Raw genomic sequence first — 12835 nt, forward strand, 5'->3', positions numbered from 1 at the left:
GTATTTCAGTTTGAAATCAGTTGCAGTCATTTACCTTTTTCATGTTACTGGAAAGAAAGTAAAGAAAGCTGTTGATGTTCATGAATAGCTGGTCTGATTTGGCTTGGTTTACCACTGAACCAAAGATGTGAGAATTACTTGGCCTGCTCTGCTTCTTGATACCAAATTCTTATTTGCTCTCTAGGTACAGAAAATTATCCAGCATCTGTCCTAGAAACTTGTATTTCCATTGGTTTGAAAGGAGTTTGATTGTAGAAAATTGAGTTATTCACCTTAGTCTTTCTTTTGAATGTTATTCATCAAGATATCAATTGCTGAGCGTTGCCTAACTCTATCTCTCTCGTTGAGGTGGTAAAAGTTTTTATTGTTCTGTCTCATGAATTTACATTTCATGATCCTGAAAAATTAATTCTTCATCAGCAAAAGCTTGTGAAAGCAGTTGCTGTACCTTACAAATACCTGAGAAAGGCAAGTACCAATGAGTTCTGATTAGACAAGTAGTTCTTGGCAATGCACCCTTAAGTGAAAACTACTCTAAGCAAGCCTAATAATCAGTTTAGAAATACAAACGGCTCACATTTTTGAATAATAGAGTTTTGTCTTTTTTCTCCTGGTACCTCTGTGTCTTTTAATCATTTTTAGAAATGCAACTTTGAAAAATCTGACCACATTCTAGCTGTATAAGTAAACACTAATTAGTTGAACATCATAGGCCTGTGCCAATGTGATCTGATGATCTTACATGGAGACTACAGATGAACCTGTATCAGATTGCACTGTGATTACGTACAGGGAAATTAAATGCTCCTTCATCTAATCAAATTGTCCTTACGAGCATAGATTTAGCTTAATTTGTTTAAACACAAGAATCAGATTTTACAAATTAAATACAGCTATAAAATATTAAATGTATTTCTAGACATTTTCATTGACTAACCAAACAAAGATGATGCTGAGATGTTACAATAACAGAGAGTTTACATACAACAGTGCGGGTGAGAGCCTCAGCTGTTAACAATCAATAGCCTGTCGAGTTCCTCAGCAGAGTTGTCACAGTTTTCTCTGGTGCCAGATTGTCAGGCTGAAAGGGTACAGCAGGTTTTGGGGAATTGCAGCGTGATTTTCACAGCTCATTACTGGTGTCAGTGGACTGTGCAGAGGTGAACAGTAGTACAGCCTTCACAGGTGGGGCTTCCTTTGCAGGAATCAAACTCCACAAGTAGTGTATTTAGAATGGTTGAAAAGAACTCCAGGGCGTCCACGTTCAGAGTTAAACTTGATCAGTTTGTCCAGGATAGCAGAATAAGCCCCATCTGGCTAAGCAACGATGCACCAGTTCCCACCAAAAATCAATGGACTGCACTGTCTGCCTTTGGCTTCCTCACTTTCTGGACAGGGTTTCAACAGCATCAATACATGGTTTTAAATTTCCATTCCTTTTTCCTGAGTAACAGCTTTGTTCTGGGAGATTAATTTTTTCTCTCGTTGATTTAATTAGAGCAGAGGGAAAACAGGTTGAGTATTTTAAATGTAATCCCATTTTTGAATGGAATAACTATAAATAGCATTGGATTTTTAAGTGCAACCATAAAAAATATGTTGAATAATGTAATCTGGTCACAGCTTCAGAATCTGATTCTTTTTAAGTGCATTCAGATTTGGAATATGTTTTGGCAAAGTAATCCACTTCGAAGCAAATAAATCAGATTGTTCTTGTAATCAATTTATTCTTTGTAAGAAGTTTTTTAACAATCTAATTATGATTTTAGGAAGTAATTGTTTTTAAAACAATCTTAAAAATATAATCCCAGAACAAATTCTTGCTTTTTGGCACTAGCCCATATTGGTCTTCAAACAGGTCTGGGTGGGGTTTCCCCTAAGCCTTGTTCTCGTGGTGTAAATTACTCCTAATACAAGGGAAAATCTCACCCAGGAGTTTTCCTTTCTGCTGAAGTTACAGGGTTCTCACTATATACATTGGGCCTGTTGGACTCACCAATGTATTAGTGCATTTTTATAATGATACAAAACCTGAATCCGAATAGGAAAATCCCGAAGGATTTTTTGTCAAGCACTGGAGCTGGAGTGTGGCCTGCCTGCTTCATCCTCAAAAGAGCCCATAACTTTTGAAATTGCAGGCTTGCCACAAAAAAAAAGAAAAACAGTCCAGCTGTGTCGCACTGCTAAGTACTGTTGTTATCTCTCTTTATAAACTAGGTGGAGCTTGTTCAACAGCCAAAGATGATCTCTGGGAAAATCCAAAGGAAGCAACTAAGGAACAAAGCATGAGAAAGAACTTTGCTGCTGAGCTCCCAGTCAGAATGTGCTGATCCTGGATTGCTTTTCTGCCTTCTGTCATCCTATCAGTCTTAAGAGGTGTTGAACAACCTTCTAATCAAGAGTAGCTGCTGATTTTTGTTCTTGTGCTTTGAGGTGTTTCTAAAGCAATATATTTCCTATGATTTTAAATATATGTGAGAGAAACTGTATTGAAAGTAACAAGAAGAGGGCAAATAAGACTTTCCTTTAGCTTTTGCTTTTATTTTCATATGTGCATTGTTACTGCTGAAAGCCACAATGAATTTTAGGATGACTGCAAGTAGGTATCAAACACTATTCTGTGAGAATAATTTTAATTGTTTTTGATTATCAGACTTCCACATTAGTTTTAGCCAGTCACATATAGTTTCAGGATTAAATATGATCAAGGATTTTCTGGGCTGAGTGGTGAGTTTAGACTACGAGGTATTTCCATAACAGTCAAGCACGGTTACGTGGGTATGGCAGCAGCAGAGGCTTAGTTCATCCCTGCTAGGTTGCATCTCAGATTTCTTGTTACCCCTCAATAGCACTGGCAGCTCAAACAGTGCTGCTACAACACAGCCCACATACTCTTTATTCTTGATTCAGACGACGTAAATAGCTGTTGAACTTTATGACCAAGTCTTGCTGCGTTTACTGGGCACACAAAAACACCAGTGAACCAAAAAATAGGTTTATTTATCTCAAAATGTCCTGGTTCTGCTCTAAACCCACTGTGTGGTACCCATGAGCACGTCTGCTGTTGTCTCAAGAGCTTGGAAAAATAACAAACATGCTATGTAGTGAAGCTGTTGATGACCTTTCAGGACAACTAATTGAGTTACTAACTGACAAAAAAACACAAGTCCCAGGAGATGCTGTGCCAGGAGAGTACTTACCTCTTTCATACCCTTAAGCTCTGAAATGAATATTGCTTTGCTTTCCACCTACTAAGTACGTAATTGCATGAGGGTTTTTTTGTTTTTTGCTTTTTTTTTAGAGAGAGAGAAATCAAATGCACAAAATACTGCATCCTTGTAGATTACAACCGTCTAAATGGATCTGAACTTGCATTGCTGAAACCAGGGGATAGCTGAAAATTGATTTCTGTAGGAGCAGAACTAGGCATGAAATGAAAAATAAACCTCACTCACTGGACTATTTGCATGCTGAGAGCATTATATTTTTCAGGAAATGACAAAAGTGACTGAAAGAGGTGTGGGGTACATTTGGGGGTTTTATTTATATATAATATTGTTTTAATTATTCCTTTGGTGATTCATTCCAGAGAGAAAGTCTTTAGGCTACCTCCTGTCCAATGTGTTGTACTTGAAGTAAGCAACAGAGATGTCAGACTGGAACTGCATTATCTACCTTGGGAGGCTCTCCAGTACATTCTCATCAACAGCTGCTCTGAATCCTACTTTCTGGGGGCAGCTAGTTACATTTTGGTGAGCAAATGAGAAACTTCTCCAGATTTCATCGCTGCTATCATAAAAATCACCAGTCAAGTGTTTTTTTTCTGTGTGTGCTGGCAGAAAGCTGCTGCAGTATGCTGTGTCCAGTCAAAAGCTTGGCATACTTTTTATTTGTTTATTCTAGGACTTAGAGGACAAATTACCTGTCTGACCTATCTGTGTGTATATTGCCCATCACTGTTGCACTGAACAACGGTTAAGGACACCTCCAAACAGTAGCAGCTGTGCTGTGTCTCAAAATGCATTGACAGAATGCAGGCCAGCCAGGTTGGATGTCACTCGAATTGTTGCTGTAAACCCCTGACTGCCCTTAGGATTTTACCCCGGTTTACTCTGCGAAATGGGCCAAATCTGGCTGCCTTGCAAGTGTGTGAGCAAACTCACTCATTGATTTCAGTCTCTCCAAACTGGATTGAAGATGGGCTCTCTTGTTTTCATATGCTAGAAACTCCATGTGTTCAGAGTGGCACACTTGTGGGTTGTTTTTTGTTTGTTTGTTTGTTTTGTTTTTTAGTTTGGTTTGGTTTGTTTTTTTTTTGTGTGTGTGTGTGTTATACAACTCAAAAGCCACTTACCAGTCAAGGCAGTGTGAGGAATTAGAGAAATTATTTGCACCGTGGGGAGAGAAGACAGAAGATGCTGTGCCCTGCTATAAAGACATGAAGTTCCTCAATACCCAACCCAAACGTTCCTACTCTGAATCTCACTGTATGTGCTCTTGAAGTGAAAATTCAAAGAACTGAGCACCACACAGTGTTTTTCTCCAGGTTTTACTAGGAATTCCCTGTGTTTATCATTGTCCTGTCCATCTTAATTTCTCTGACTGTGTATAGGGGCTTCCATGTACCTCTATCCATAGTTATCTTTGTTCATGCTCTTGACTGAAGAATGGTAAGAGCAAAAGCAGAACCACTAAAATAGCAGTCAAATCGGAAGAATGCAGTAATTCTCTTTTCACATTACCATAACGTCAGCTAATAGTGTCACTTCAGGAATTCTGCTGCACACCCTTTTTAAAAAAATGTTAAAATGAGAGGTGGACAGTCTACAATTACTTTAACTTTGAGTATATGCTTTTTCATTATGTTGTATGTAGTTTACCAAGGTGGGGAGGGTAATCTCCTAACAGTGAACTCTACAGAATTTAGCCTGGGAGTTGGTTCTGGGTCTACAATAAGACACGATAGACAGGGAGAGAGGCTGTACTTGACTTGTGCAACGACACTGATGCCAGATTGGATAGTTTACCTCTGAGTAATTTCAGAGTTTAGGTTCAGTTTGCAAAAGTGACTTGAAAGCTTTCAGGTACTCCTAACATGTAGCAATTTAGCAGTCTATATGAAGAATCAGTCATACATTGATATGGCAGAGACGCATGGGCTCTAACAGCTTGGTTCTGCCTCTCCATAGTCCATTACTTCAACAGCTGCTATCTCTGCTAGTTTCTAGCATCATCTCTTGTCGTTTCCTGACTCTGATCCTTAATCATACAGTTTATTTCCTCTGTATTTCTATACAGTCTATATATGCTATATGGTCTATATGTATGCTTATGTATATCCTTTATTTAGTTAGGTCTTAGTTTATAAATATTTTCCCCTTGCTGGACTCAGCGTTCCAGGTGGCAATACTAAAATGCTGTACTGTGATCATAGTAGATTCTCCTAAACCTATAGTTCATACATTGTGTTGCTACCTTCCAGAGCGTGGACTTTGTCTCACCTCATCTTTGTCACCATGTTTCATGGCAATGATTCTATAGCTTGAGTTTTCATTGATCAGAACTGATGACACACGGCTGAACTGCATATATTTTATTCATGTAATTGTCTGTCAGATATTACAGGTGACATTTATCAGCACCAGGTTTATGAAAATCTTCATATTTTTATTGTACCAATTCTCATACTGTGTTTAACTCCATGACCTGAAAAGAAAGACCTACTGTTGCAGTTTCCAAAATAATTGGTGCCATAGAATGGAGTTATATATTAATCTTTGGTGGATTATCCATTCTCCTAAGGCAGTGAACCAGAAATGTGGTCATTTGTACTCAGTGCTCTTTCTGTCTTCTCACGACTTTTTCAGTAATTGTGCCTTTCTTCAGAAGGTAATTGGAGAAATGTAATCTTCACTCTCAGGAGGAAATAATCCCCACCACAGAATGTGATGTGTGATGCTAATGAAGGGCTATGACTGCTCAGAGAGCTACAGGCAATACTTGCCAGCAACTACTACACAAGATACGTGTGTAAGAGTTAAAAGAAGTCTCACCTGATCACAAATAACATCTCCAGGTAAGGACAACCTATTCAATTGCCCTCAGAAATTAGTTTTTATTTAGTGATTGTTAAAACACTTATTCTCAAATATGCAAGATGATTTCTGCTAATGTTAAAAGAAAAATCTATAATGCAGCATTTTATTCCTCTTTCTTCATATGATTTTCACTTTTACGAAGGAAAGTGGACTACCAGAGAGCAGTTGTACTTTTCTGCTTTGTGTCAAGCAGACTGAAGAAGTAGCTTCTTTCTGGAAGAACATTTTCCAGGTGTGAGTCTCCAATCACTGTATCAGATCTGGGAGAAAAATAATGTGGTAGCCAATTTCTGCACAGCTTTCACTGATTTATTGTGAGTTTGGGAATTGGACTTTTCTTTCATGAACTGTTAAGAATAAAGATAAGAAGCAATATGTTATAAGCAGAGTAAAAAAAAAATCTAAAAAAGAAAAAGCCTCTCTATTTTAGTCTTTGAGACTGAATGTACTGTGAGCACCATGTTCCCATACATACAGCTCTAATTGGCTTCACTCTTTTGCAAAGTATTTTCATTGTGATGCATAACTATGAATTTTATTTTATTTTGTGAAACCAAGTTCATCTGTGTATGTTTAGGGATAAATACAAACGTAGCAAAAACATTATTCCAGTAAGCAAATCAATAAGAGAAAGTGAAAAACCACCTTTGAGTTATTCATGATACTTTGCTATCTGACTAATATGTTAAGGTAAATGCCATGGGTGGATTGCAAATCTTCTGTTTGGACAAAAGGAAAGGAGAGCAAACAGTGCAATGTGGAACATACTTCTGCTTTGTGTTTTTTGCTTTAGCAAAAAAATAACAGCATGGATATTTATTGCCTCTCTTGCATATTGGCTAAATGCACAAACTCCATCACAGCTCCTTTGCCCCTGCTTGCTGGTGATTACCCTGGGCTTTGAATAGTTGTGCGTGATCATTATGTCCTGAATTCCAAGGCCAGTACCAGAGACAGATGATGGCAGCCATCCTGTAATCAAATCCGTGTTTGCAATTGGTAGCCTTGTATAGGTAGGTAAGACTCCCGTGGTGCCTACAACATGGGAATATTGGATCCAAACCCTGACAATTGGAGAGCTGGATTGAGGACCTGATGCCACAGTAAATCTCATAGATGGGAGCAGGGAATAGTAATGGGAGGATAAGAGCTATAAAAAGACCAGATTGGTCTTTAGGTTAACTTCAAGGAGGTCATCGTGGATCTCTGGAATACTTTTGTTTGGTGGCATAAACAAAGAAATTCCAGAGATGATTTGGAAGAGGTCTGTGTTGCTACTGGCATCACAAGAGCAAGAGGTTTTGCTACTGTTGAGGTTTTTAAACAGGAGCAATAGCTTTACAGATGGGCTATGGAAATATCTGAAGATAAGCAGAAAGATGGCAGAGCACCCTGGACCAGATTCATTGGTGTCTTTCTCATTCTTTCAGTTTAATGAGGTGGGAACTCCCTGGGCTCATCGCAGGGTGCTCTGCTAGCTCTTTCCATGCCCAGCACATTCAGAGAGACTGTGCCTAGTGTGAGCTGTCCCTGCTGGCACCTGCTCTTGGACTGATGAGCCTCGGCCTCCCTGCAGTGCTGATCCATAGTAAACATCAGGAGCAATGACCAGCTTCAGTCTCTCACTCTGTCATGCGCGTTATGTCCAAACAACAAATAACCTAAGCCCTAAGCATCTCTAGGACTGAGTTCAGCAGCCAGTTCAGTGGGGTGATAGAAGGCGTTCACGGGGTTCATCCTTTCTAATTGTGGGCTGAAAACTGGCTTCTGCTATCCGGGGTTTGGTGTTTTTTTGTTGTTTTTGTTTTGTTCTGTTTTTGACAGAAATAGCTGCAGTAGTGCCCATCCAAACACACTACTCGCATGCAACATGCCAAAAACTCTTAGGAGGTGTGTCCACAGTTTCAAGTCCATCCTTTGGTTGGACAGCATGGGAGTTGTCATCTCAAGGGGGAATTCTATGAGAAGCCTGTGGACAGCTTTAAAACCAAAAGACTTAAAAGGGTTATTGGAACTCTATCTTAACCATAAGGAGAGGTGGGATAAAGTGTCATGAAGAGGTGGACTTTACTGCTCTGTATACATCTGATCTATTTGGAGTCAGCTGGGAATGTGTACATCATAATGCTATTACTGATTTTTCTGTCTCTTTTAGAAGGGAAATAATCATTAAAAAAATAGCTCTGGTGGTTATCCTCTCCAAAAGCCCACATATATCTGGTTTTGCCATGAAGATTTTACTTGAAATTCAAGTGTTGCGGTCTCCATGGAGCATCCAGACACTCTACAGATTATTCCACCAGTGTCGTAAGACTTTTGCACCTTTGAATCTCTCAGATTATGAAGCCATCGGTCGTTGTGAACAGGAAGTGCCTGAGTACTTCAATTTTGCAGGTGATGTGCTGGACAAGTGGTCTCAAATAGAAAAGGTAGTATTTCCGACCCTGCAGATTCAGTATTTTAAATGAAACTGTGCCTTTATCCCCAAAATTCATGTCTAAAACTGTCACTGACTTCAACAGGACCAGAATTTCCTCCCCTTTTTCTGGTTTAATGTCTTACTTTGCAGGGAAAGGACAGTCAATTTGCTTCAGCATCAAAGGGGACATGGTGCTTTGTATCTATGACAAAGTGCCGGGTTTGTAAAAGCCTCCAAGTAATTTATGAGCATTGCAAATCAGCTAAATATACACACAAACTTTTATGTGCCTTAGAAAAGGGTTCTTTTAAACCGAAACTAAACACATGCTTAAGATCCTTGCCCTGTCCTAGAATATATAACATTGTTGAATTGCACTGCCTGAAGCGTCCCAGAGGAACTACAGGAATCTTGGAAGTAACCAGCATGTCACTTGTTCTTGCATTGTCTCTAGGAACGAAAGGAACCATCAAACCCAGCTCTGTGGTGGATAAATGGAAAAGGAGGTGAAAGGAAGTGGAGCTTTGAAGAGCTGGGCTTTGAGTCACGAAAAGTGGCCAATGTGCTCTCTGGCCCGTGTGGTCTGCAAAGAGGAGACCGAATTATAGTAATTCTACCCAGAATCCCAGAGTGGTGGCTGCTGAATACAGCTTGTATGCGAACAGGTGAATTGTATCATTCCTGATGGTCTGTGGACTGCTTGTTACCTTCTGTGTCAAAAGTTGGTTAACAATTCATTTAACAGTTACATTTCTTACCTGACTTTGTAGGTTGAATATTTGACAATCAAAGGTGCTGACAGGGGTAGTGTCTTATGACTGGTGAAATTACCTTCATTGGTTTTCTTTCACTTTTTGTGGCTTGTGATGATTTAGAAATCAATTTGATTTAATTTCAACAGATTTATGTTAAAGCTGCTAGCATTAACTGCCCTGAAGTTATACCTCTACTTACATTGTGCCTGGAGCAAAGGGTGTCTTAGAAACAGAAACTATTTTGTGCTTTAGATCTGCACATCTGTATTCAAGTGGAAGCAGAGTCAATCTGTTAAGGGATGTGTGATTTGTTTAACCCTCATCTCATTTCTGGATTGAATGGTGATGATATTCAACAAATCAGAAGAAGCTATGAAGTGAGCAGGGCTGAAAGTGAAAAATAGCTAATAAGTTTCCCGTTTTATTGTACTTTCAGGTGTTGTCTTCATCCCAGGGACAACACAGCTGACAGCAAAAGACATTTGCTATAGATTGCTGGCTTCCAAGGCTAAGTGTATTGTTACAATTGATGAGCTTGCTCCTGCGGTGGACTCAGTTGCATCCAAGTGCCAGTTTCTGAAAACAAAGCTAATTGTATCTGAAAGCAGAAGAGCTGAGTGGCTTAACTTCAGTGATTTGTTCAAGTGCGTGCTTTCTGCCTCAGCTCTATCACTGTTACCTCAAATGGAAGATTTCTCATTGTTTAAACACATACTTGTGTCTTGTTAATGAACTAATACCTTTGAGAGGGCGGAGGGAAGGCAATTTAGTCAGTGTTCTACAAAGAAAGAGATATTTGGGAATAGCCAAATTGCTAAGTTAAAAAAAAAAAAAGTGTAGTTTAGTCTTAGGACATCTAGGTTTGTTTCATATGACTATGAAATAATATGGGAAAATAATATGTGAAAATGGACAGGAAAGTCTTTCATTGACAGCTGCGGGCTATTTGCCCTCTAAAGTTCAAAGAAAAATATTCTATACAAATTACTCCAATCCATATTCCTAAAACTTGATGATGATAAGACTTACGTGAATAGCATTTCACTATGAAAAGCTAAAAGAGCACAGTGCAAAATGTTCCTAATGCATTTAAAAATCCACCTGAGTCACTACTGAAATGCAGCTACCGAAGTGGCACCCAACAGACAGCTTTTCACTGCAGTGCACAGGACTGTACAAGGGGTGGTGAAGCACCACAGGGTAGGGAAGCAAAATATCCTGCTGCAATGTGCTCAGGGTCCTAGATGTGATTTTTACAAACTGGCATTTTGTTAAAAGCATCTGTGTAACTAAAAACATTCTTTCATGGTGGAATACAAGCTCTTTAGTCACTTTGAGAGCTTTGTAAGATGTTCTGTGCACTCTTACAACCACTGAAGTCTGAACTAGCATTACCAGTTGTCACTGTATTTCCTTCAAACAATTACCCACCTCAGTGCCGCTTAACTGGATGACAAAGAAAGCAGTAACACTGCATTCTTAAACCTCCTAGAGCTACTAAAGCATTGTCAAGTGGATTTGAAGCATCCTCTTGCATGCTGGGCTTAATAGTTCAGGGCTCAGGTCCATGGCAGTGGGTAAAATTGATTTGATAAAACCTGAATATTGTCTGGAACTGTGTCAGTCCTACAGAGGCTGCCACTGGGGGTCAGGCAGGTAGGCTGTCTGGTTTCCCCAGATGGCTGCCTTGCAAAGTGCTGGCTGTCTGGCTCCAGGGTTGCTCGGCTGTCAGGCTCCCAGTCTTCTCAGACTGCTGGGCTGCTGTCCTGCTGGGCTTGCTGTCTCGCCAGATCGCTGGCAGCCTGCCTACCTACTGGGGTAGCTGCCCGGCCTCCCAGCACCATGTCCTCAGCTGCCTTAGCCAGCTGCTGAGGTGGTCAGGGGGCTGTGGACCTTGTCAGCGAGGCTACCTGCCAGCCAGCACAGGGAGACAGCGGGCCCACGAAGACAGACATCCTGAGCCCAACCTCGCAGTGGGGGCCAGGCATGGGCAGTGTTTCTGTGCCAAGCAAAACCTTTTCAAACATCAATCCTGGCACAGAAGAAGAAGTGGTTTTGCTTTCTCATCCCATTACGGGATGAGAAATATCTCCCTGTCATGGACCAGACTGCCAGGAATTTGTGCATCCCCATGCTTCCCCAGGATAATTAACTGGTGGGACCATCCACCACCTGAAATGGTGGGTCTGCCCTTAGCTAATCACGTTAAGGCTGGAGGATATGCTTTCTGGAGGGTACTTTGGTCAAACACAAGATGCTGGAACTCTTGATGGTTATGGGAGGTGAAGGAAAGTGAGCCAGTTGGGGGTATAACTGTGGAGAAGATGTACACAGAGAAAAGTTAAAGACCGAGATCAACGACACTGATACAGAACTAGCAGTGCAAGAGTGAAGGAATCTCAGTAGTTTCTTAGCACTAACACCTCACTATACAGACAATCCTGCTTAAAGGAGCCAAGCTAAATCTGCCAAATAACATCATTCACTGTTTCATATGTTTCCTTTTTTCAAGGGCTGCCTCTGCTGTCCATAACTGCGTGAAGACAAGAAGCCAGGATCCAATGACAATCTATTTTACTAGTGGTACCACAGGCTTCCCCAAAATGGTTGAACATTCCTATGGAAGCTTTGGTCTGGGTTTTTTTATCTGTGGAAGGTGAAGTATTGAGCTAATTATGCTTTTACAGCTCTGAAATACAAAGCAAACAGAAGAATTTTTGTATGATAAAACTGTGATAGATGATGAGGCTCTCACATACAGTGCATGTCATTTCTTGTGGTCTCTTCAGCTGAATTGTACCTAGGAAGCAAGGATCTTGTTTGACATGGTATAAAGCACCATTTTAGAAACTGCTTGCCGTGTAATCCATGCAAAATAACATATTTTGAAAACTCAGTAAGGATACCATATATTTTTCTTTATGTTTACCATCAGTATAAAGGATAGGTAAAAAGCATTTATTTGAGCTCTTGAGTTTTGGATCAAATTTACCATGCCTTTAAAAAGGCATGGCCAAAAAAATAAAAATAGGCCAAAAAAATAAAAACACACAAAACCTCTCACATTTTTGATTTCCACTTGCAGTTATCCTTATACTGGTCATCTTTGTCTTTAACAGATATTGGATGAATTTGACTCCCTCAGACATCGTGTGGAACATGTCAGACACTGGCTGGATAAAGGCAGCTATTGGGAATGTTTTTGGTCCATGGTTCCAGGGTACATGCGTTTTCGTACATGCCATGCCACAGTTTGATCCAAAAGTAATCTTAAATGTAAGAACACCATGCTTACAATGAGTAGTTACTCATATTTCATGTTATTTTCCAGGCAGGACACAAAACTAAGCCTCTTAGGTTGATGGGATTAGCTGTTTTAAATTGGCATAACCACAAGGTGATTGTGCTTTGAATAGGAATATAATACAGGAAGGATTTTGCAGCATGACTTTTTTGGGCATAGGATATTACCAGCTGCTTCTGATCAGCAGGAGTTACTGGTATTACGTAAACCTCTCCCCTCCTGTATTTCACTATTGAAATGATAAATGAGCTGAATTACA

General features: G+C 40.0%; 1 protein-coding gene across 1 annotated transcript in view; it reads left to right on the plus strand.

Moving 5' to 3' along the window:
- LOC308178141 (uncharacterized protein) overlaps window positions 1-12835 on the plus strand; it is a 70977-nt gene that overhangs the window by 34844 nt on the left and 23298 nt on the right. Inside the window, exons 15-20 of the mRNA XM_080556243.1 lie at window positions 6198-6332; window positions 8254-8527; window positions 8972-9182; window positions 9709-9916; window positions 11785-11928; window positions 12392-12548. Of these exons, the coding sequence (XP_080412369.1) occupies window positions 6198-6332; window positions 8254-8527; window positions 8972-9182; window positions 9709-9916; window positions 11785-11928; window positions 12392-12548 (1129 nt within the window). The remainder of the gene's footprint in view (window positions 1-6197; window positions 6333-8253; window positions 8528-8971; window positions 9183-9708; window positions 9917-11784; window positions 11929-12391; window positions 12549-12835) is intronic.

Source organism: Anser brachyrhynchus (assembly GCF_964034855.1).
Source record: "Anser brachyrhynchus genome assembly, chromosome: 15".
NCBI lineage: Eukaryota > Metazoa > Chordata > Aves > Anseriformes > Anatidae > Anser > Anser brachyrhynchus.